This window comes from Schistocerca americana, chromosome 7 (assembly GCF_021461395.2).
Source record: "Schistocerca americana isolate TAMUIC-IGC-003095 chromosome 7, iqSchAmer2.1, whole genome shotgun sequence".
Taxonomy (NCBI): Eukaryota; Metazoa; Arthropoda; class Insecta; order Orthoptera; family Acrididae; genus Schistocerca; species Schistocerca americana.
In genome coordinates this window covers 110,871,566-110,897,950 of record NC_060125.1, presented here as the reverse complement: position 1 = coordinate 110,897,950, position 26,385 = coordinate 110,871,566, and the positions used below count along the sequence as shown (strand labels likewise).

The window sequence follows — 26,385 nt, the reverse complement described above, 5'->3', positions numbered from 1 at the left end:
CCACCCCCTCTCTCCCTGCCCCTCTTTCCCCCTGCTATCCCCCCTTTTCAACCCTCTCCCCTTCTCTCTCCTACCCTTCTACCTTTTAAGTTTCACTTTTTTCCTTTTTTTCCTCTCCCCTCCCCCTCCCCCCACCCCACCCTTTTTTCCCATTCCCTCACTCCCCCTCCAACATCTCTTTTTCCTGTACTCTCTGTACTCTTTTCAACTTGCTGTGCAGCTGCAGAGCCACCAGTCTAAAGACCTGCCTCTCCCCCCAACCCCTCCTTGCATCTTTCCCTATGCCCTCCCCAAATTTTGTAATGGTTTGGACCATTTAAAGTGGTGAAGTATGTATGCAACCTTCCCACTTCTTTTACATGAGTTGACTTACCTGTGAATGCACAACCAACCTTTTTCACTGGTTAGATGGCTACTGGAATCTCTAAAAACTTCTTCTCTGAAGAATGATGCTAGTTAAAGAAACATATAAGACTCTCCCTTTCTACTTGTGAAATAAGTAGGTACTTGAAGAAATACTTTTAGTTCATGCTCAGTATACTTCAACTTTGATAATGAACAACTATACATTTCTCACATAAATATTTGACTTCTTGTAAGTCACCCGTGTTGTCTCCCATTAGACACCATTAAGTTACATTTACAATGGAGTTGGTTTAACAATCACGTCTGTATTACACAGACATCAGAAACATGTCTTGTCTCTAGCAAGTTCAAGTTAAGAGTTACTTAAAAGTCTTTTCAACTCAACTGTTCTTTTGTCACGAACGACAGTCACCATAACAAAACAGCACAGAATAACACAAAAGTTCCTGAGTTCTTCTGTGAGCTTGCACTACAACTTCCATTGATTGACCAACAAGTACTTTTCAGTGCCGTTTGACCCCTATGTCTACAGTCTTCTCACAACAAACTTCAGAACTGCACACACAGACAGGTGACACACAATAGATAGGGTTCCTTTCTCCCTCTCACATCTAAAATATCATGTGTTCAAGATGGTGGAAGGCATCAGATCAGCCAACTTCTTTCAATAATCAAGTATCAGTAACCATCTTGCTGTGGCCACAGGAGTGTACTTTTGTGTGGTTATGTGTGTGAATGTTTGTACTTCTGCTAGAGAAAGAGCCAATGCTCAAAAGCTAGTGTAAATGCTATTTTCTGTTACACGTTTCTGTGTTCTGAACATTGATCTGCTATAGGTGAGAGGTTACTTTTCCCTTATTTTACATATTGCTCCATCCAAGAATTTCTGTTATTCAAATCGATTTATATCATTTCATAACATAATCCCACTCAGGTGTGTAGCTGATGTTACAAAATGTGAGAGGAAGCATGTGTTACCATCACTAAATCCACATAACAGTCTCCAATGAAATCTGTGAATAAAAGAGCATGGCAAAATTGATGTTCATGAAGTAATTACTTGGTGATGACATGAAGCAGCCTTATAGCCTTGACAATGTGCTGTGGGCATGTTTTAGATACTATTTAGAGACAGACTGGCATTTACATTTGGCAGAGTGAGCAAGTTTGTCGCTCACAGCCAGACCAACAACATGAGCCATACCTCCCAACCACTCCAGCACCAACACTGAATGTCCTATTGCTGTCAGAAGTTGGGACCCTTTAATAGAGTTTCCTTTCACTTTTAAGAAGCTAACTTTCAAGCACTAGTGATTTTGCAATGGTGGTGAAGAACAACTCTTTAAAAAATTTGTATTTAGAGGAATATTAAGTTTGTGTTTGGAGGACAAATCTACGTCTTCATTTACACCCATACTTTACAACTACTGTGAAGCACTGAAATGCATGGCAGAGGGTACTTCCAACTGTACCACTTATTAGGGCTTCTTTCTGTTCCACTGATGGGTGGAGTACTGGAAGAATGACTGCTTGGAAACCTCTTAACATGCTGTAATTGCCATAATCTCTATGGGGGTGATGCCTCAGTTGTTGTAGTATATTCCTAGATAGTTCTTGATACTTTGTAAGTATGCTCTCCTCAGATACTTTACGTCTGTCTTTGAGCATCTGCCAGTTCAGTTTTTTCATCATCTCTGTAATGCTCTTTCATCAGTCAGACAAACCTGCCACCATTCATGCTGCTGTTCTTTGTATATATTCAGATATCTCCTGTTAGTCCTACTTGGTACAGGGAGCACCACTTGAGCAATGCTCCAAGATGAGTCACACAAGTGCTCTGTAAGAAATCTCTTTCGCAGACTGACTGCACTTCCCCAGAATTCTTCCAATACACAGAAGTCTACCAACTGTTTTACCTGTCACTGAAGCCAAAGTGCTCATTTCATTTTATATCCCTATAAAATGTTACACCCAAATATTTAAATGAGCTGATACATTCCAACTGTGACTGACTGATACTATAATCATAGAATACCACTTCTTCATTTTGTGAAGTGCACAGTTTTGCATTTAATGAGCATTTAAAGCAAGGTGCCAATCCTTATACCACTTTGAAATCATGTCAAGATCCAAAACCAAGTTCCTTCCATTATATTTTTACAAAAGAAAAAGAAAGCTACTGTTAAAGCACTAAACTTAGAAAGAACTTCAATACAAAGTAGTCAATCATATCAGAAGAAAGGTCACATGTCAGCTCATAAATCCTGTGCACCTGGATCTTTGGTCACAACAACATACTGAGCTACACTGTCTTAGAGATGACAGTGTCTCTGGCACCCACAAACACACTAAGGCTTTGCCCAACACTCCAAACTTGGACAGGGTAATTCTGTTTTTCTCCCTCACATACAACTCAGAGGAAAACATTTTTTGGACCACTGATAATACTAAGTGTGAAAACATCCTGTTTCATTACCTCTACTGAAGGCGTCTAGTGATGGAAAGAAGAATGGCGGTAATGTAGGGACATATTTATAGACTCTCAAGAGAGGTTACTTTGAAAATTACACCAGTATGCAAAACTTAATGACAAACATAACTTTTGCATTATGTGTTACTGCCACATAACATCTCAATGACACTTGGATCATACATAGAAAGAGGTTCTACAGTACAGTATACAAGGTAAGTGAAACAATACACAATGAGACAAATGGAAGTGACACTTTTATTCTAAGACAATAACCACATGGAAGACACCACAATTTATTATAGTCCCCTGGATGTCACAAAATATGAGATGTGGTTCTTAATAGGGTGTCTGATCACAAAGAATGGTACCATATTTAGCGGACTATAAAATGCACTGTTTTTCTTTAAAACATTGCCTCAAAATTCAGATGTGCCTTATACCCAAACTTATATAAAAATGTCCAGTGTTTGATTTAAAATTCCCACCAGTCTTAAAAATGACCATATATTTTATGCCACTGGAAGTCCCTCTGTACCTGACAACATTGGATTCAACTGGCAGCCGCAGTGCACCAATGTGACAAACACGAGTTGCAGGGATTCACAAGCTCTCTAACACTGTCTCCCTCCTGCCCTGCCATCACAAATGCAGAACACTTTCTTAGCCTTTGATGCCTAAGTGCAGTCTATGGTGCTGGTGAACTTGAAATGAAAGTGATTTGTACTATCAGTAGCAGTACAATATTTTTGTTAGTAGCTAGTTTCATAAAGGAAACAAATTAAAGTTATACATGTCATGCTTGCTATAAACTGAAAGTAATAGCATACACAGAAAAAACATGGAAAAAGAAGAGTTGAGTGGCATTTAAGCCCTCAATCAATAGAGAAAACCATTCACAATTGGCAGGCTAGTAAAGAAGAACTGAAAAAATTGAGGAAGACTAAATGCACCCGTAGAGGACTGAAAGCATAATGATGAGAACTAGAAGATGACGTGTTGAAATAGATTCAAGGACACCATCAACATGGCTTTGGAATTAATACAAAAATGATTCAAACACACATTCGTAAGCTTGCACTTGACCTACTTTAAGGGTGGAGTTGGTTAGTGCAGTAGGTTCATGAAGCATCATGGACTTAGCATGCAAACCAAAACAAAATATCTCAGAAAATGGCACAAGAGTATGAAGAGAAAATATTATCTTTTGATAGCTTTATTATTCAACATTGACAGAAAAGCAATGTGAAACAAAGCAAGTAGTGGATATGGACGAAACTCCCCTGACATTTGGTGTGCCAGTAACAGAACTGCCACCATGAAAGGCACTAAAACTGTAACTATAAAAACAAATGGACATGAAAAATACTGCTGTCCTTTCATGTTGTGCTGATGGCACCAAACTTAATCCAATGATCTTTTCCAAGCACAAAACAATGCCAAAACCTCCTGAAATATCACCAGGTGTCGTTGTTCATGTTCGTGATAAGGGCTGGATGGATGAGGCTGGTATGAAACTTTGGATTAACATGTGCTCATCTGGTTAGCTGTGTTGTCTAACACATGGCTTTCTGGATTGGGAAGGATCACCTGGTCCCCGGCACGAATCCGCCTGGCAGACTTGTGTCGAGATCCAGTGAGCCAGCCAGCCTGTGGATGGTTTTTAGGCAGTTTTCCATCTGCCTCAGCAAATGCAGGCTGGTTCCCCTTATTCCACCTCAGGTACACTATGTTGGGGATTGCTGCGAAAACAAGTTCTCCACGCATGCGTACACCAACATTACTCTACCACGCAAACATAGGGGTTACACTCGTCCGGTGTGAGACGTTCCCATGGGGGGGTGGGGGTGGGGGGGGGGTGAAGTTGACTGTGGTAGTCATAATGGGATTGTGGACCACTGCGGTTGCGGAGGGGATGGAGCCTCTCCATCATTTCTAGGTCCTCGGTTAACATACAATACAATGGATTTACAGAGTATGGGAGAGAAGGAAAGGTGCTTTCTTGAAGGAGTGTTCTCTTATTATGCTAGACCAGTATACTAATCATTTAAAATATTCTGTGAAAGAGGAATTGACACTGGGAAATACAGAGCTTGCTGTTATTTCAGGAGGACTTACTTCACAATTGCAACCTCTTGATGTCTCAATAAATAAATGGGACAAATGGTTGATGGATGAAACCAAAGAAGAAGAAGAACAAGGAGAAAGTTCAGATGACAATTTTCTGGTATTTTAAAGGTAAATTCGGTTTTATAAACAAAGATTTTTTTTCATAACATGTAAGCTTTCATGGCCGGTGTCTTCATTAATTAAAACTCCCGGGCTGAATTGCGGTGGTCCAATTATTTTCGTGCTTAGAGATCTCTATAGCTTCTCTATACATGCGAGTATAATAATGTGAGGTCCTAGCTATCATGTTTGTCTCACTAACTTTTATTTCGTGATCACCTTCTTTGAAAACGTGATCCGCTACAACTGATTTGTCAATTTGTCCCACTCTACAGTTCCTTTTGTGTTCCGTTAGGCGGGTATTAACACTCCTTTTAGTTGTTCCAATGTAAAAGGAGTGTTAATATCTGCCTAACGGAACACAAAAGGAACTGTAGATTGGGACAAATTACAAATCAGCTGTAGCGGAACACGTTTTCAAAGACGGTGATCACGAAATAAAAGTTAGTGAGACAAACATGATAGCTAGGACCTCACATTATTATACTTGCATGTATAGAGAAGCTATAGAGATCCACAAGCACGAAAATAATTTTAATAAAAAAGAAGAAGGATTAAAACTAGACAAGATATGGCGGTAAACTCTGTACCAACAAAGTGACTATCGATAACCTACAATCGAGAGAGATGGCACTAGCCAGAGATTGTTTTAAAGTCGAAAGCACGTGATGAGTGGTGGCGCCATCTAAGCGCTCTATATAAGCGGGACCTCCAGCACCTAGCAGCCAGTCGCCGTCTCACCTCAGAAGATGTTGCCCGCAGTAGGCAACGAAACATCAGAAAGGAGAAGCAGTTTTATATATGGACCACAGCAATTCAGCCTGAAAGTTTTAATTAATAAAGTTTTTTTTAGTCTGTTTTTGCAGTCTAATGATAAAAATGACAAAAATTAATTTTAGAAAAATTGCTTGAAAATTAAGGTGCATCTTATACACCTTAGTGCCTTATGGTCCATAAAATATGGTAATGCATCCACTGCAACAAGCAGTTGTCAACTGGGCTGGTGGAGGAGTGGAACGCCCTAACACGAGAACTCATTACTAACCTTGTGTGCCAGCATTGCAAAGCATGCACTGCTGTCCGTGGAGACCACACACCCTACTAACAACCTTGTCCCACCTTTTGTAATGTCCAGGTCTATCATAAATTGTGGTAACCTCAGTGTAATTAGTGGGTTTGAATAAAAGTGTCATTTCTATTTGTCTCATTGCATACTTCCTTCAGCTATTTTCTACACTACACTGTAGCAGTTATTCCTATGTACACTCCAGAGTTCATCAAAGTATCTTATTTGTGAGTGACCCACCACATGAAAGTTGCTTTTGAACTTAATTTTTACATACCACTGTGCTTAATGCATTTGAACACCATTAGGGAAAGTTGTATTAAATGAAATGTAGTGGGTTAGAGGTGCAGTGGTTACTATGGAGAGATGGAAGAAATGTTCTTCTAGTGGTTTGGATGGTGATGGCTCTCCCACTTGGGTATTCACTGCTAGAGATCAAGTCTAAACTACAAGAGTAGACAATATAAGAACATTCGAATTATGAAGTACTGAATAAAACAAATACAACTTGACTAAAAGAAGGGACCGGTCCATAGGACTCATACTGAAGCATCAAGGAAAAGTCAGTTTGGTAATGGGGAAAAGAGTGAGGAGTAAAAATGTGGGAGGAGGCAGGTTTGAATATACTAATCTGGTTCAAATGAATGTAGGTTTCAGTAGTCATGCGGGGATGAAAAGATTTGCAGAAAATAGACTAGCATGGAGACCTGTATAAAACCAGTTTTTGTGACAATGCCAATGATATCATCATTGTCAGCATCATCATCTTCATTATTGACAACAACAACAACAACAACAACAACAACAAGAAAATTAGAATTGCTATTTGGCATATGTTATTGCTGACTTCAAGGCTCTCTGATGATGAAATACAAATTGTAAAATTATAAAGAACACTTACTGTGCAAAGGCTTCAGCGTTGTTTACAATGAAGTCAGTTGCAACTTTCACTCCCACAGGTGTTGTACAAACGCTCGTAAAAACAGTCTGCGCATCCTGTGGCTTGATTTTGTCTTTTTCCAGGGTATAACCCAGATACCTGTAAACACAAAGAGTTGTGTGTCAATCAAAATACATCTAAATAATTCCCTCTGTACTTGGTAAGCCAACAGCTGAACAGGCATATTGTTCCAGAGTAAACAATTTAACTCTTTGCTCTTAGAACACAAAAAGTGTTCACAGCCCCAAGGATTGATTCTCAATAGTGATGCACTAATTTAACCCTTTTGTGGTTAGCTTTTGTAGCAGCTCAATGAAGTTAAAGTAATACATAAATAAATTTCTTTTCTTTCTTTGTATGGAATTGAATTATGATCAACTGACTATATTTGAATTTTGATAACTTAATTTTTGTGATTTAGCTTTTGTGAGCTGTATTTGACTGTCATTACACAATCTTTGAAATTCCCTCGATGATTCTGAACATCTGTAGGAGTCCACTCGCTATGTGCCGGCTTTGAAAATTTGGCAAATTCTGGTCATTCTCAACAGTATTTCAATGTGCTGCAAGTCAGAATAGCACACACACCAAAAAAAGTTTTCCATCACCTTGCTTCTGAGAGTTCTGGAACCTGTACAGAAAATTGGAATAGATATCAACATAAAAAACACATTTCCGCCCTTTCTATTGCTCATGAAAACCACACATTGCATGTTGTACCACCATACAGCAAGACCTTCAGAGGTGGTGGTCCAGATTGCTGTACACACTGCTACCTCTAATACCCAGTAGCACATGCTCTTGCATTGAAGCATGTGTGTATCCATCATTGCATACTGTAGACACGTACATCATGCCACTGTTGGCTCAGATTGTCCCACTCCTCAATGGTGATTCAGTGTAGATCCCTCAGAGTGGTTGGTGGGCCACATCATTCATAAACAGCTCTTTTCAATCCATCCCAGGTTGTTTGGTTGGTTTAAAAGAGGGGGGAAGGGACCGAACTGCTAGGTCATTGGTCCCTTAATCTATCCCAAGCATATCGATAGGGTTCATGTCTGGAGAAGATCCTGGCCACTTTAGTTGAGCGATGTTATTATCCTAAAGGAAGTCATTCACAAGTAGTGCATGATGGGGGTGTGAATTGTTGTCCATGAAGACAAATGCCTCCTCAATATGCTGCCGTTATGGTTGCACTATCGGTTGGAGGATGGTATTCACGTATCGTACGACTCCTTTCATGACCACCAGCAGTGTATGTCGGCCCCACATAATGACACAGGGACAGCAGGGAGCCTCCACCTTACTGCACTCACTAGACAATGTGTCTAAGGCGTTCAGCCTGATTGAGTTGCTTCCGAACACGTCTTCAACGATTGTCTGGTTAAAGGTATATGCGACACTTCTCGGTGAAGAGAACGTGATGCCAATCCTGAGCAGTCCATTTGCCTGGCACAAAGTAACAATACAGAGTTGATCAAACTGTGGGACTGACCATCTAGGCATGGTTGAACTGCAGACAACATTAGCCATGTACCTCTTTCCTGGTGGAATAACTGGAATGTTGTGGTTGCAAAGATGGACCTCGCCACAGATGTTGGGAGTGAAGTTCCACATCAAGCAGCCTATTGTGCACAGTTTGAGTCATAACATGACGTCCTGTGGCTGCACAAAAAGCACTATTCAACTTGGTGGCGTTGCTGTCAGGGTTCCTTCTAGCCATAATCCGTAGGTAGCAGTCATCTACTGCAGTAGTAGCCATTGGGTGGCCTGAGCGAGGTGTGTCATCAAAAGTTCCTGTCTCTCTGTACTCCTCCATGTCCAAACAACATCGCTTTGGTTCACTCTGAGATGCCTGGATACTTCCCCTGTTGGGAGTGCTTCCTGGCACAAAGTAACAATACAGAGTTGATCAAACTGTGGGACTGACCATCTAGGCATGGTTGAACTGCAGACAACATTAGCCATGTACCTCTTTCCTGGTGGAATAACTGGAATGGATAGGCTGTTGGACTCTCTCCGTCTAATAGGCACTGCTCATGCACGGTTGTTTACATCTTTGGGCTGGCTTAGCAACATCTCTGAACAGCCAAAGGGAGTGTGTCTGTGATACAATATCCTCAGTCAATGTCTATCTTCAGAATTTCTGGGAACTGGGTTGATGCAAAACTTTTTTTGATGTGTGTATATAGTGTAGAAGTGAAGCATTTCACAAGCAACAACAGTAGTGATCTGACAACAAACAGAAACTTGTTGTTGTAACAGTTTTTGTACCTCTGATACAGCATTCTGTCACAAGCTGTCAAGCATGTGCAAAGGTGATAAAGGCTCTCCTACACAAGAAATAATTTGTTGAACTTTACTAGGTTTGTCAAATATTTGACTTGTCTAGCCTTATTTGTTGTGTTTGTTGAACATAGAGTTTTGCCAGGTTTGAAAGTAATTTTGAGTGAAGGTCAATTTCATAAGATGGTGGACATTGTTTGTGTTTATCTTTCAGTGCACATAATAAACAAAAAACAGTTCTATTACAATTTATCTCACTGTACTATGAGTTTCCAGAACTGTGGAAATTACCATCAAGCATAACAAAAAAAATGGTAGTGGTGTTGTGTCTTTCCCTGCCTATTCCACCTCAGGTGGTCAATGGTGAATAAAGAATCTTAATCTGAGGAAGAGGTTATGAAGAAAATCAGTGTTCTATACTCAACATGCAGATGACAGTGCAATGAAATAAAAAAATTAAAGCACTCCAGTTCCTCCACAGATGATATACATACATGTTCCCCCATTGTGGTATTTTAATAAATTGTCAGGAGAGGATAAGTAGAAGACAATAAATTTTCACATACTTGTGTCTTCCTTTTCAGTGTGAGGGTGAAATGACTTGGTTGTTAAAAGTTTGACTTTCTATTAGGAGAAAGCTGATGTAATCATTAGGGTCGGGGTGTAATATTTCCTTTAGTAGATTTTGTTACCTAGACCAGTGTCTTGTTTTCTTTTTCCTTTTTACACACAATGTCAAAGTCAGTGCAAAAAAGCCTTGTTTGCATTGGAAGCCATTCCATCTAGTGTCAAAATACTGTGTGAATCAAACAGCATCTTCTTCAGAACTGACGTTAAATAGACAAATCTTGTCAGTATGTGTACAGGCTTGTTAGACAAACTCATGGATAAAAAAGAGCAAATTTGACAAACAAATTTCATTGTGTTTGTGTGTGTGTGTGTGTGTGTGTGTGTGTGTGTGGAGGGGGGGGGGGCTATGTGCTCCTATGAGCATAGTAAATTTGGTGATATGTATGCTTCCCAGAATACACAAAGGGAAATATTAAATTTGTCTTAAGTATAATTCCATGTCTCATGGGTTGATTACTTTGGTGGTTTGTATACTTCCCATGGCCCCTGAAAGACACAATAGCCATTTTATAAAATTATAAGCTATATTTAACAACAAACAGAAACTAGGCCCATTGCAGCAAACTACCTCTAAATGCCAGGAGTGTACAGGGATGTACATTCATGCATGCAGTGAATACAGTTTATGGTAAGTGTAGAACATGCTGCCCACAAAAGGGTTACACAAAGTGCAAAATGCCATATAGTATATGTGTATAAATGATTAAACTAGACTTAACACCAAACAAGCTAACTGAGAAAATTAGCCTGCTTTACATGGAGCCATCTGTCTCATTGCTTTGACCTACAGATAAAGACAGTACAGCTTGCATAATTTCACAATGACAGATTTTTCATTCTGTATAATAATTAACATGATCTATTGCATTTCTTTCATGGCATTCATGGTTTCAGGCTGCGATGAACACAACCATGACACGAGATGAGGAAAGTGTCTACAACTTAGGGTTTACAACCAAGTTCAAAGAGAAAAATGGAGAATTTTGTTCCAGCACAGAGATTTAAACACGTTGCCTGCAAAGTTAAAAATAAAATGAAAATCCCAAAAACTTAAAAAATGAATTAAAAATCTTATCCTGTAAGTTTTATAAAACATAGGAATGAGTCTCCATTTTTACAATAGTTAGAAAACTGTTTTCAGCCAGTGGGGCTTGAGTAATATTTATGAGAGTCATGCTAGAAAACATGACCACAGCTGCTAAATTAATTTATTGTATTGCCAGTTATGGTCAGCAACACCATAATCATGACACAAAAGATCACCATGCAGGTGTACAGGGTAATTTGCAAGTTCACAAAACATTTTTAAAACTTGGTGTAGGTCAATAGTTCTGGTAAACATAATGTAACAGATGATACAGTATGTGAAAGAAAAGACAAATTCCGTTTCCTCTGTCCATTTTGTTTCTCCTTTCTTTGGAGCTTCGTTCTCTGACTTAACTTCCCATCTGTCAACTTTCTGCTTAAATGCCTTTCTGTCCAAAATATCTGAATAATTTATCTCAGCATTTTTTGGGTCCTTTTTGACCTCTTGTTTTCAGGGTACAGTTTTAAGTCCTCTTATGTATTTAAGAATTTTGTGTGTAAGTCTTGTTTTAGTTGCGTTTTTTTAATGCCTGCTGGAAGGTTGGAGAATTTCTCAGTTGTTTGACAAGATTGTAGTCTGTAGCCCTCTTCTGTTTTCTTTGCCCCTTGTATCTTTCTGATGATTTTATGTTGTTCTTTTAATAAGTTTTCTAGGTCACCTTTTAAGTGGACTGCCAGGGTTTCACTGGCATGTATTATAGTGCCTAATTTCAATGTTTTTGAGCAAGCATTTTTTATTGTACACCTTGTATTTTCTTCCATAGACTCTCTTTAGTTTGTGGAGGTGAAAGTTTTGTGCTATTTTCTCTTACTCCATAGGTTCGAGGACTTCACCTAAATATTTAAAATATGGGACACTATTGATATGACCATATTTTGCAGTCAAGTTTTGGGTGTCAGTTTTTGTGGCAATGAACTCATACTTTAGGAAAGATATTTGCAGACCAACTTTCTCTGCACATTCTTTAAGGGTTTCAGCCTGTTTAATTGCTGTTACCTTGCCATCTGCTAGTAAGGCTAAGTCATCAGCAAAAGCTAAACATGATTAGATTAGATTAGATTAGATTAGATTAATACTAGTTCCATGGATCATGAATACGATATTTCGTAATGATGTGGAACGAGTCGAATTTTCCAATACATGACATAATTAGGTTAATTTAACAACATACTTAAGTTAATATAACAACTTTATTTTTTTGTGTTTTTTTGTTTTTCTTTATTTTTTATTTTTATTTTTTTATTTTTTTAATATTTTTGTTTTGGTTTTTTTTTTTTTTCTTAATTTATATCTAAAAATTCCTCTATGGAGTAGAAGGAGTTGTCATTCAGAAATTCTTTTAATTTCTTCTTAAATACTTGTTGGTTATCTGTCAGACTTTTGATACTATTTGGTAAGTGACCAAAGACTTTAGTGCCAGTATAATTCACCCCTTTCTGTGCCAAAGTTAGATTTAATCTTGAATAGTGAAATTGTTATGTCATCCTTGAGTTCCCTGTTTGTATTGGTTTGCAGCAGTTTTTATTCTTCAATTCCTTTTCCCATTTGCGGATGATCTTGTCCAGTGTGAGGTTGAACAGGGGAGGAGATAGTCCATCACATAGTCAGTCACCAGTTTTGATCAGGAAGGGCTCAGATATTTCACCCATGAATTTCACCTGGGAGGTAGTATGGGTCAATGTTTCTTTGATGAGGTTAAGCGTTTTTGGATCCAACCCTTGTTCTTCAAGGATATAAAAATGTGCTTGTCAGTCGACTGGGTTGTATGTCTTTTTAAAGACAACAAACATGCAAATTATTGGGCTGTTTCTGACTGCTTTGTATTTCAGCATGGTCTTTAGATTGAAAATTTATTCAGTGCAAGATCTACAGTGGCAAAAGCCACCTTGGTATTCACCAGTTTTGTTGCTCTTGTGCTCTTTGAAGAAAACAGGCTGATAGAACTTTGTATGCAACCTGAAATAGGGATATACCTGCCAACAGGAGCACCACCAACCATAGTTACTAAAAATGGTAGCGAACCAGGTGGAGAATGCAATTAGTGTGATGGAATTTGCCCATTGCCAGTTGGTAGTGACTGGGCATAGAGCTTTCAATGGACCCTTCTTCTTTGCTGAGAGAACTGTCAATGGTATCACCTATCTGGACACGCTGCAGTTGTGGTTCAGACCACAAATTCAAATTGATGGCAGAGATTTCATCTTCTGACAAGATGGTGCCCCTCCACATTTCCAAGACTTTGTGCAAGATCACATTAATAAATTATATGAATTGTCACCACGTTGCTGGGCAAACTGTGATTTGTCCACAGTCCTGGCACTATTTGAGTTGCCCCCATGAGTGCTGAACTTGATGCCTTGTGATTTTTTTCTTGGGTGCTTGCACCAAGGATAGTGTTTATGTCCCAGCTCTACCACAGAATGTTGAAGACTTGAGAAAATGCATTACAGCAGCTGTTCTCACAGCCACTCCTTATATGTTATGACAGGGATGGGCAGAGCTGGACTACTGATCAGATGTGTCCTGAGAGAGAGAGAGAGAGAGAGAGAGAGAGAGAGAGAGAGAGAGAGAGAGAGGAGAAGAAGAAGAAGAAGAAGAAGAAGAACTGAATGATGGATGCTATTGAACAAAATTTAATTGTTCCAGTGTTGTTTTATCAAATTAAGGTTTGGCCAAATTGTGACAATGAGTTTCTTTCTTTAAACAGTTTATTATAAATGAAGAAGCACCTGCTACACAAGAATTTGGGTATGATGAGTTCAATAGTTTTGAAAGATAATACCATAGATAAATATCACAATTAAGTGGAAAGTTAATTTGATGATTCAAAATGTGTGAAGGGTAGGCTTACCATCTCACTCTGTACTGGTAGCGAACGGAACACTAATTGTTGGTTTTTCATGAGTTTTCTTGCTGTCCTGAATTCATGAAAAACTAATGTGATGTGGATGGTGAACAGCAATGCTGGTCAGCTTTGCAATTTTTTCATCAGTTGAATTAGTGGGACATCTGTTAATTCAGTGAGTAAACATCTTTAGAAACATTATTAGCTACTAAGATGGAGAGAGAGAGATTTGCAATGAACATTATTACTTGTTGAAAACAGAATTTTGGGCACTCTTACATATTGTTACTTGTCACACTGTCGACAGGAATCTTCAGTCACTGAACTTACGTAATTTATGGTCCAATAGGGTAATACAATAATTTTAATTTTCTTTTGAGTTCTTAATTTCTTTCCTTGTTTCCACAGGGAACTTGTTGAAATCTTTGCATCAAACTATAGAAAATCATTCTGAACCATTGAAAGAAACAAGTTCCACATAATGAAATGCTCATGTGCTTTCTTCTGTGGTTGTTTAAATGACATTTCATTGGAAATTAACTTTTGTTTTTTCAGCAATGTTAGCAGTCCAGACAGAATTACCAGCGAGGAGCTGACTAATATGTACCACACATGTAGCTTCACTCAGGCAACAGAAAAGGAGCATGATAACTGTTCCCACAGTGACAGCAACTACATCACTGTAGTTTTGCATCCGCAACTCATCACCAGCAAACATATTGATAGTGCTGTGTGTTCAATTTTCTGTCACCAAAATGAAGCCGACACACAATTGAGCTGTGCTGAATGCGAGTGTGGTGGCAAAGAGTTAAGTGTCAACAGCGAGGACCAGGTGCGAATGGAAAAAGTTTACTTCCAAAGATGACACACAGCATGTACTGTCAATACTTGTACTGAAGTGCAGAGATTTTCATTGCAATACAAATGTTGAAATGTAACTGCCAATATCAAGCATTATTGTAAAAGAAAATACATAAAATTTATGTACAATCCAACATATACAAACATTTCATATTTGTAATTTATCTCTTCAGTCTTAGTGTTGTCTTTTAGGTTTGCTTAAATTCTTCTTATTTTTTTAAATTATTCTTTCAGAGAATTTTCCTTTGCTTAAAACTCTAATCTAGTAGCTGATTAACCAGTAATGTCAACTAATGTGTGGAGATGTTCACATCTTACAATTTCTCTCAAAATATGATAGTTTTCGAGATACTGTATTCCCTGTCAAAGTAATGTGGTACTGAAAGTTTGAATTTATGTGTGTGAATGTTAAAGATATTAGTAAGTGAAGAAATAATTAAATTAGAAGTAATGAAATATGGATACAGAAATGTTTGTTATTTCATCAGTAAAAAAAAGTTGGCAAAATATTATGATTATTGTTATGTTAGTTAAAAATGTCAAGCAATTTATTACAAGACATGTGTTATGAAATTATCATAAGATACATGTTATGAAATTATATCATATCCTCAGTCTAATTATAACTGAAGTCATAACAAAGAATGAAAATTTGACATTGCGAAAACTTATAAATGTTATCGTGTCTACGATCTCGTTGCTCTGCATTGGTTTGGTTTTTGCTCAGTACATTGCTGACTGTATTTCAGTCAAGCAGTTTGTTACATTAAATGTTTTGGATTATTATGTGATGCAGATATTCTTCACCTGATACAATAAACAGAAAATTGAAAGCAGATGGTTATTTTATTTCTGTTTTATGGACCTGAGACCAACCTTTCATTCATAGTAATAAGATAAGTATTTCAATCATTGTTTACAACATTACTACTTCCAGTGATTACATGAAGAAAAATTATTAACAAATTTGCTTAAAAATTTGCTCACTAAAATAATAATAATAATAATAGCATAGTCAAGAAAAAACACACTAAACAAGAAGATTACATGTTGGATAAGCACAGCAACTACATAGAAGCAATGGAAAAAACAGATGCCTATAAATATCTAGGATTCAGACAAAAAATAGGAATAGATAATACAAATATTAAAGAAGAACTAAAAGAAAAATATAGACAAAGACTAACAAAAATACTGAAAACAGAACTGACAGCGAGAAACAAGACAAAAGCTATAAATACGTATGCTATACCAATATTGACCTACTCATTAGGAGTAGTGAAATGGAGTAACACAGACCTAGAAGCACTCAATACACTTACACGATCACAATGCCACAAATATAGAATACATCACATACGTTCAGCAACAGAAAGATTCACATTAAGCAGAAAGGAAGGAGGAAGGGGATTTATCAACATAAAAACCTACATTATGGACAGGTAGACATTTTAATAAAATTCTTTCTCAAATGAGCAGAAACTAGCAATCTACATAAAGCAATAACTCATATAGATACATCGGCTACACCACTGCAATTTCATAACCTCTTCTACAACCCTTTAGATCACATAACATCAACAGATACGAAGAAAGTAAATTGGAAAAAGAAAACACTACATGGCAAGCACCCATATCATCTAACACAGCCACACATCGATCAAGACGCATCCAACACATGGCTAAGAAAAGGCAATATATACAGTGAGACAGAAGGATTCATGATTGCAATACAGGATCAAACAATAAACACCAGATATTACAGCAAGCATATTATTAAAGATCCCAATACCACAACAGATAAATGCAGACTTTGCAAACAACAAATAGAAACAGTAGATCACATCACAAGCGGGTGTAAAATACTAGCAAATACAGAATACACCAGAAGACATGACAATGTGGCAAAAATCATGCATCAACAGCTTGCCTTACAACATAAACTTATAAAACAACACGTTCCCACATACAAGTATGCACTACAAAATGTACTGTAGAATGATGAATACAAATTATACTGGAACAGAACCATTATAACAGATAAAACAACACCACATAACAAACCTGACATCATACTCACCAATAAAAAGAAGAAATTAACACAACTAATCGAAATATCCATACCCAATACAACAAATATACAAAAGAAAACAGGAGAGAAAATTGAAAAATACATCCAACTGGCTGAGGAAGTCAAGGACATGTGGCATCAGGATAAAGCTGACATTATACCAATTTTACTATCAACTACAGGAGTCATACCACACAATATCCACCAGTACATCAATGCAATACAGCTACATCCAAACTTACATATACAACTACAGAAATCTGTAATTATTGATACATGTTCAATTACCCAACAGTTCCTAAATGCAATGTAACATATACCGTACAGTTAAAAGGAAGTGACGCTTGATCAAGGTCCACTTCACTTTCCATTTTTAGCCAGACTTAATACCCCATGGAGGCCTGGGAAAAGAATAGGCCTCCGGTATGTTCTGCCAGTTGTAAAAGGCGACAAAAAGAACAAACCACTAATAGGGCTAACCCCCCTTTTAATGTGATTAGTTGGTTCAGGACAGAACTAATGAGGCCTTGGACAAGCGCTGTCATGGTCGGGGACGATGCTTGAAGCCTATGCCTGTCCACAATGGTAACAACACTGCTAGCCACACAGAAAATGAGAAATTTTACCAGACAATAGATAACACACACATTAAAATAGACAATCCACCAAACATAACAGACATGGAACACTTCTGGAGCAACATATGGTCAAACCCAATACAATATAACAGACATGCACGGTGGATACAAGCAGAAACAGACACATACAAGATGATACCATAAAGGCCTGAAGTGATAATTTTGTAACATGAAGTCACCCGAGCAATTAATTCTACGCACAATTGGAAAGCCCCTGGGAAAGATAAAATAGCAAATTTCTGGCTAAAGGAGTTCACCTCAACACATTCACATCTAACTAAATTATTTAACAGTTACATTGCAGACCCATACACAGTCCCTGATACACTTACAGAAGGAATAACTTATCTGAAACCTAAAGATCAAGCAGACACAGCAAACCCAGCAAAATATCGCCCCATAACATGCCTACCAACAATATACAAAATATTAACTTCAGTCATTACACAGAAATTAATGACATACTACACAGAACTAAATTATAAATGAAAAACAAAAAGGCTGCTACAAAGGAGCACGAGGATGTAAAGAGCAACTGATAATAGATGCAGAGGTGACATATCAAGCTAAAACTAAACAAAGGTCACTACACTACACATATATTGATTACCAAAAAGCTTTTGATAGTGTAGCCCACTCATGGTTACTACAAATATTGGAAATATACAAATTAGATCCTAAATTGATACAGTTCCTACACATAGTAATGAAAAATTGGAAAACATCACTTAATATCCAAACAAATTCAAATAATATCACATCACAGCCAATGCAGATTAAGCGTGGAATATACCAAGGAGACTCATTAAGTTCTTTCTGGTTCTGCCTTGCTCTGAACCGACTATCCAACATGGTAAATAATACAAATTATGGATACAATATTACTGGAACATACCAACACAAAATCATACATTTGCTATACATGGATGATCTAAAACTACTGGCAGCAACAAATCAACAACTCAACCATTTACTACAGATAACAGAACTATTCAGCAACTATATAAATATGGCTTTTGGAACAGAAAAATGTAAGAAAAATAGAATAGTCAAGGGAAACACACTAAACAAGAAGATTACATGTTGGATAACCACAGTGACTGCATAGAAGTGATGGAAAAAACAGATGCCTATAAATATCTAGGATACAGAGAAAAAATAGGAATAGATAATACAAATATTAAAGAAGACCTATAAGAAAAATATAGACAAAGACTAACAAAAATACTGAAAACAGAAATGACAGCAAGAAACAAGACAAAAGCTATAAATACTTATGCTATATCAATATTGACCTACTCATTTGGAGTAGTGAAATGGAGTAACACAGACCTAGAAGCACTCAATACACGATCACAATGCCACAAATATAGAATACATCACATACATTCAGCAACAGAAAGATTCACATTAAGCAGAAAGGAAGGAGGAAGGGGATTTATCGACATAAAAAACCTACATTATGGACATAATAGAGGGAAACATTCCACGTGGGAAAAATATATCTAAAAACAATGATGATGTGACTTACCAAACAAAAGCGTTGGTATGTTGATAGACACACAAATAAACACAAACACACACACAAAATTCAAGCTTTTGCAACCCACGGATTGTTCATCAGGAAAGAGGGAAGGAGAGGGAAAGACGAAAGGATGTGGGTTTTACAGGAGAGCGTAAGGAGTCGTTCCAATCCCGCGAGCAGAAAGACTTACCTTAGGGGGAAAAAGGACAGGTATACACCCATGCACACACACATATCCATCCGCACATATACAGACACAAGCAGACATTTGTAAAGACAAAGAGTTTGGGCAGAGCTGCCAGTCGAGGTGGAAGTACAGAGGCAAAGATGATGTTGAATGACAGGTGAGGTATGAGCGGTGGCAACTTGAAATTAGCGGAGGTTGAGGCCTGGTGGGTAACGGGAAGAGAGGATATACTGAAGGGCAAGTTCCCATCTCCGGAGTTCTGATAGGTTGGTGTTAGTGGGAAGTACCCAGATAACCCAGACGGTGTAACACTGTGCTAAGATGTGCTGGCCGTGCACCAAGGCATGTTTAGCCACAGGGTCATCCTCATTACCAACAGACACTGTCTGCCTGTGTCCATTCATGTGAATGGACAGTTTGTTGCTGCTCATTCCCACATAGAAGGCTTCACAGTGTAGACAGGTCAATTGGTAAATCACGTGGGTTCTTTCACACGTGGCTCTGCCTTTGATCGTGTACACCTTCTGGGTTACAGGACTGGAGTAGGTGGTGGTGGGAGGGTTAATGGAGCAAGTTTTACACCAGGGGTGGTTACAAGGGTAGGAGCCAGAGGGTAAGGAAGGTGATTTGGGGATTTCATAGGGATGAACCAAGAGGTCATGAAGGTTAGGTGGACGGTGGAAAGACACTCTTGGTGGAGGGGGGAGGATTTCATGAAGGATGGATCTCATTTCAGGGCAGGATTTGAGGAAGTCGTATCCCTGCTGGAGAGCCATATTCAGAGTCTGATCCAGTCCCGGAAAGTATCCTGTCACAAGTGGAGCACTTTTGGGGTTCTTCTGTGGGAGGTTCTGGGTTTAAGGGGATGAGGAAGTGGCTCTGGTTATTTGCTTCTGTACCAGGTCGGGAGGGTAGTTGCGGGATGTGAAAGCTGTTTTCAGGTTGTTGGTGTAATGGTTCAGGGATTTCGGACTGGAGCAGATTCGTTTGCCACGAAGACCTATGTGGTAGGAAAGGGGCCGTTTGATATGGAATGGGTGGCAGCTGTCATAATGGAGGTACTGTTGCTTGTTCGTGGGTTTGATGTGGATGGGTGTGTGAAGCTGGCCATTGGACAGATGGAAATCAATGTCAAGGAAAGTGGCATGGGATTTGGAGTACGACCAGGTGAATCTGATGGAACCAAAGGAGTTGAGGTTGGAGAGGAAATTTTGGAGTTCTTCTTCTCTGTGACTCCAGATCATGAAGTTGTCATCAATAAATCTGTACCAAACTTTGGGTTGGCAGGCCTGGGTCACCAAGAAGGCTTCCTATAAGCGACCCATAAATAGGTTGGCGTACGAGGGAGACATCCAGGTACCCATGGACTCTGAATGTGGCTCTCCAGCAGGGATATGACTTCCTCAAATCCTGCCCTGAAATGAGATCCATCCTTCATGAAATCGTCCCCCCTCCACCAAGAGTGTCTTTCCGCCATCCACCTAACCTTTGTAACCTCTAGGTTCATCCCTATGAAATCCCCAAACCACCTTCCCTACCCTCTGGCTCCTACCGTTGTAACCACCCCCGGTGTAAAACCTGTCCCATGCACCCTCCCACCACCACCTACTCCAGTCCTCTAACCCGGAAGGTGTACTCGATCAAAGGCAGAGCCATGTGTGAAAGCACCCACGTGATTTACCAACTGACATGCCTACACTGTGAAGCCTTCTATGTAGGAATGACCAGCAACAAACCGTCCATTTGCATGAACGGACACAGGCAGACAGTGTTTGCTGGTAATGAGGATCACCCTGTGGCTAAACATGCCTTGGTGCACGGCCAGCGCATCTTGGCACAGTGTTACACTGTCCGGGTTATCTGGATACTTCCCACTAACACCAACCTATCAGAACTCTGGAGATGGGAACTTGCCCTTCAGAGTATCCTCTCTTCCCGTTACCCACCAGGCCTCAACCTCTGCTAATTTCAAGTTGCCGCTGCTCATACCTCACCTGTCATTCAACATCATCTTTGCCTCTGTACTTCAGCCTCGACTGACATCTCTGCCCAAACTCTTTGCCTTTACAAATGTCTGCTTGTGTCTGTATATGTGCGGATGGATACATGTGTGTGTGCGAGTGTATACCTGTCCTTTGTCCCCCTAAGGTAAGTCTTTCCGCTCCAGGGATTGGAATGACTCCTTACCCTCTCCCTTAAAACCCACATCCTTTCGTCTTTCCCTCTCCTTCCCTCAATCCTGATGAAGCAACCATGGGTTGCGAAAGCTTGAATTTTGTGTGTCTTTGTGTTTATTTGTGTGTCTATCAACATACCTACATTATGGACAGGTAGACAATTTAAGAAAATTCTTTCTTTAACAAGTAGAAACTAGCAAAATACACAAAGCAATCACTCATATAAATACATCAGATACACCATTGCAATTTCATAACGACTTCTACAAACCTTGAGATCACATAACATCAACAGATACGAAGAAAGTAAATTGGAAAAAGAAAACAATACATGGCAAGCACCCGTATCATCTAACAAAACCGCACATCGATCAAGGTGCATCCAACGCACGGCTAAGAAAAGGCAATATATACAGTGAGACGGAAGGATTCATGCTTGCAATACAGGATCAAACAATAAACACCAGATATTACAGCAAGCATATTATTAAAGATCCCAATACCACAACAGATAAATGCAGACTTTGAAAACAACAAATAGAAACAGTAGATCACATCACAAGCGGGTGTACAATACTAGCAAATACAGAATACACCAGAAGACATGACAATGGTGCAAAAATAATACATCAACAACTTGCCTTACAACACAAACTAATAAAACAACATGTTCCCACATACAGGTGTGCACCACAAAATGTACTGGAGAATGATGAATACAAATTATACTGGAACAGAACCATTATAACAGATAAAACAACACCACATAACAAACTTGACATCATACTCACCAATAAAAGGAAGAAATTAACACAACTAATCGAAATATCCATACCCAATACAACAAATATACAAAAGAAAACAGGAGAAAAAATTGAAAAATACATCCAACTGGCTGAGGAAGTCAAGGACATGTGGCATCAGGATAAAGTTGAAATTATACCAATTATACTATCAACTACAGGAGTCATACCACACAATATCCACCAGTACATCAATGCAATACAGGTACATCCAAACGTATAGATACAACTACAGAAATCTGTAATTATTGATACATGTTCAATTACCCAAAAGTTCCTAAATGCAATGTAACATATACCGTACAGTTAAAAGGAAGTCATGCTTGATCAAGGTCTGGATCACTTTCCATTTTTAACCAGACATAACGTCTGAGAAAGGAAAGAAAATAATAATAATCATAATCTTCTTCTTCTTCTTCTTAGTCTTCTCCTTCTTCTTCTTCTTCTTCTTCCTCTTCTTCACTTTGCAGCCCCTGACTGGGTCTGTTGAGAACAGAAGCCTGTCGATCTTTTCCTGGCTCCCTCCATCAAGTTTCTCTCTCCAATTCACTTTATCAAAGCTTTTCCTCCCTTCTTCACACGTTCTTTCACTTGACTTTCCATCTCTCTCTCAGTCTTCCTCTAGGTGTCATGCCTTCTATTGTGATGTCATGAGTCTGTCTCGGTATCCTAGCAACACACATTCTTTTAACATTTCTTTACCACCTCAATCTCTTCTTTTTAATGGTATCTTGCATGCAGTTCACTTTCACTAACCTTTCACTGTCTATTCCTTTTTCTTGCCATTCTACTATCCTGCTTCTACAAAATTTCATCTTGCCATCATGTGAGCCTGTATCCTGCTCGCATGCCTTTCCTTCATTAGCCTTATTTATGATGCATACATGAGTACTGTAGCATAATACACTCAGTTTAACATTTGCTTAGGTTTTGGTGGCACAGCCTTGCCCAGGCCAGGTTTCTTACACTCTGCAGGAATCCATGTACTTGCCTTCCCTATCTGCTAATCTCCTTACTATTGCTCCCACTATCTTCCATTATACTCCTCCGCTATTAGAAATTTTTCGCTTTTTCAGTAGCCTACTTGCCCCCTATTACATCCACTGCTGGTCTCTTATTCCCCAGTGTCATCGTCACATCACTGTTCTTTGCACTGAATTTCAATCCATACTGTCCCACCACGTCATCATGTACATTTAGCCTTTCTTGTACCTCTTCTCCATTTCCCCCACAACATCAAATTATTTGTGAATCTCATTGCTTTCACACTTTCATCTCCTATTTATGCTTCCACCCCTGTCAGTTCTTCAACCATAACAGTGATGAAATGTAGAGGGGGACAGTGCACTCCCTTTCTTTGCCCCATTTTTCTGTTCTAACTGTGGTGTCGGTGGTAACTTTTGTGGTGCTTCGAGAATTTCAGGGTAAATTCTAGAAACACTTGGCTCTCCACCATCTTGAACACCTGATATTTTAAGGATGAGGGTGAGAGAGAATTTTACTGTGCCATGCATATCTATGTGTGGGAGGGACAGCTGTCATGAGAAGGCAGGAGCTGCATCAGACGAGCGGCCCCAACAAGTAGTTACCAGCAGTGCCTTGGAATTTATATCAAAAAGTCAAAGAGTGTCTGTACAATGTTGAGTGGTTTGTGGTGTCATGAGGATTGTTAAAGAGACAGATGAAGCCTGTATTGTATGGAGACTCTTACTTCATGTCGACTCTCACTTCATGTCTTGGCTATGCATGAGGCAGAACACATGTAATTGTATGAGTGTTTAGTCGATTCTGACATTTATCTTGGAACCAGGTGGCTTGCAGGAGTTTGTTCAGAATAATTGTTAGTTTGGGATGAGAGTTGAAAATATATTTTAGTTGAACTGATGAGCTTCTGTGAGTACATGATTTCTTTCAAGAATATAGAGCTGGTTAATATTATTTCCTTTAACCTGACACAGTCTTCAGAGAAGAATTGAATGGTGAGAGTGGCGTAGCTGATGACCTAAAGAAGATGATCAGCTGCATGCATAATGTATGTCAACTGGAAGGGACACGCGAGTCGTTCAACCCAATACCACACTGTCTCTTGTCGTCCAAGAAAGTGTTAGACTTTGTGGACCACACTGCACACATTGGTACAGAAGGCAAGACTTACATATCCCACCAGTGCTTCACCATCTATAGAGCTTACCCTTTTGTGATGGGTGGTGCCTGCTTATGAACCATTTCTGCCAATGAGAGAAGAGTCTGTTGATACCATCGCTATAAAATGTTTGACCCATAATGTCACGTTTGTTTGCATGGCTTCATCACTATCAAAGTGAAATCCCAAAAAGTGTTCTTAAATTTTGGAAACAAATGAAAATCAAATGGAGCCAAGTCAGGATTATAAGGAGGACGATTGACAACAGTGAAGCTGAGGTGTCGGACTTTTGCAGATGTCACAGCGCTCGTGTGTGGTCTGGCACTGTCGTGCTGAAGGATAGGGTACTCCACTTGTGGACAAACTCTTCGAATTTGAAACTCGATTACAGCATGCTGTTTCTCATGCACTGCCATAGTCACATTACACACCACCATGTTGCACACTACTATTCAGAGCCCCCTAGCGGCAGAAGGCTGCAAATATGTACACACAAAGAATAAAGATGTATAATGTTAAACATGACTGTTTTATTTAAAAAGCTCTAAGAGCTCTCATGTAAAAAATTCTGAGGCATTACTTTTCAGTATGCCCTTGTACAAAGTGTAATAAAATATCAAATGAAATGGAATTACTCATTGATGAGCCATCGAAGACCACCGGTGTACTGAGCAAGTTGGCGCAGTGGCTACCACGCAGGACTCACATTCATAAGGACAATGGTTCAAATCCACATCTGGCCATCCCAACTTAGATTTCCCATGATTTCCCTAAATTGCTTCAGTCAAATGCTGGGATGGTTCCTTCGAAAGGGCACAGCTGCCTTTCTTCCCCGTCCTCCTTTAATCCTACAGAACCGATGACCTTGACGTTCAGTCCCATTCCCTGAATCTATCGACAGACCACTGGTGCCTTATACTGAAATACTCAAAAAATATATCTGAAGAAAGCTATTGTGTCTAAAATGGACATGGTGAGACTGTGGCTGTGTACAATTAATGTAGGTTAATTCTTACAAAGAAGAAAACAGCAACCAGTATTAATAGTGGCTGGTTGCAGGTTTCTTCTTTGTAAGAATTATCCTACATTACATACCTGAAGAACCTCTGAAATTTTGTCAGTGTCATTTGGGTTCACTGTGTAGAGCTAAGTGGCAGAACAGTGACACATACGTGTTGAGCTTCGCCTCATCCTGGGAGCAGCCTAGAGCAGAGAGCACCTCCTGCTTCTCTGTGGTGACATTAGTCTGCAGGTAGTGCTGCCAGAGCGCTTCCCAATGGGCGTTGTCTGTCGCCCACTCGCAGTACACGGCCGCTCGCATGTCCGGGTCCACACTGTGGAGAGAGTCAGAAGTTGTAATCACTGCAACCAGTAACATGTGAGAGACAGAGATATGACTGATATCTCTAACCCAAAATTTATACTGTTGCTGCTTCCGTCACATTTGACTAAAATTTATTAGCACAATGTGTTTTGGTAGCATGCTGCCATCATTGTGTGCCTTATAGTAACGTACGTTAATTTTTAACTACAGATTTCAGTCGGTACTTTTGGAGTGTTATGAGGTTTATCTGAAGGGCCTGCCAGTGAGGTTACGAACAAAAGGTTTATCCATTTTTGCCAGTTATTTTCTTTGTCTAGCACACAGAACAAAAGAACAGATACAACACCATCATTTTACTATACTTTCCACATTCAGCTGTTTATATCTCAATTTTTTTATACATTTTGTATCACACTCACTGACCTAAAAAAAATACTGTGCAATGCGAATAAATTTAAAAATAACTTAAAAGTAATTAGTCTTTGAGAATTTTTGTGATGGAGATAGAGTTTCCTATCACAACACTAAATAATGTGTAAGACTTCTTGTAAGTTACCAATGATGTAGTAGATATTCATGACATTTAGAGAACAACAAAACACAATATAAGAATGGTAAAACATCCTAACAAACAAAATACCAATAAATCAAAAATTACTCCCCTATTGTTGGTTAACATCCAGGCAGTTTGTATATGACTATAAATGGTGTTATGCTATTTATTATTTTGTGAAAAT

General features: G+C 39.0%; 1 protein-coding gene across 1 annotated transcript in view; it reads right to left on the bottom strand.

Moving 5' to 3' along the window:
• LOC124622750 (aminopeptidase N-like) overlaps positions 1 to 26,385 on the bottom strand; it is a 270,737-nt gene that overhangs the window by 27,855 nt on the left and 216,497 nt on the right. The window contains exons 9-10 of the mRNA XM_047148538.1: positions 25,497 to 25,658; positions 7,033 to 7,170 (exon numbers count right to left, since the gene is read on the bottom strand). Of these exons, the coding sequence (XP_047004494.1) occupies positions 7,033 to 7,170; positions 25,497 to 25,658 (300 nt within the window). The remainder of the gene's footprint in view (positions 1 to 7,032; positions 7,171 to 25,496; positions 25,659 to 26,385) is intronic.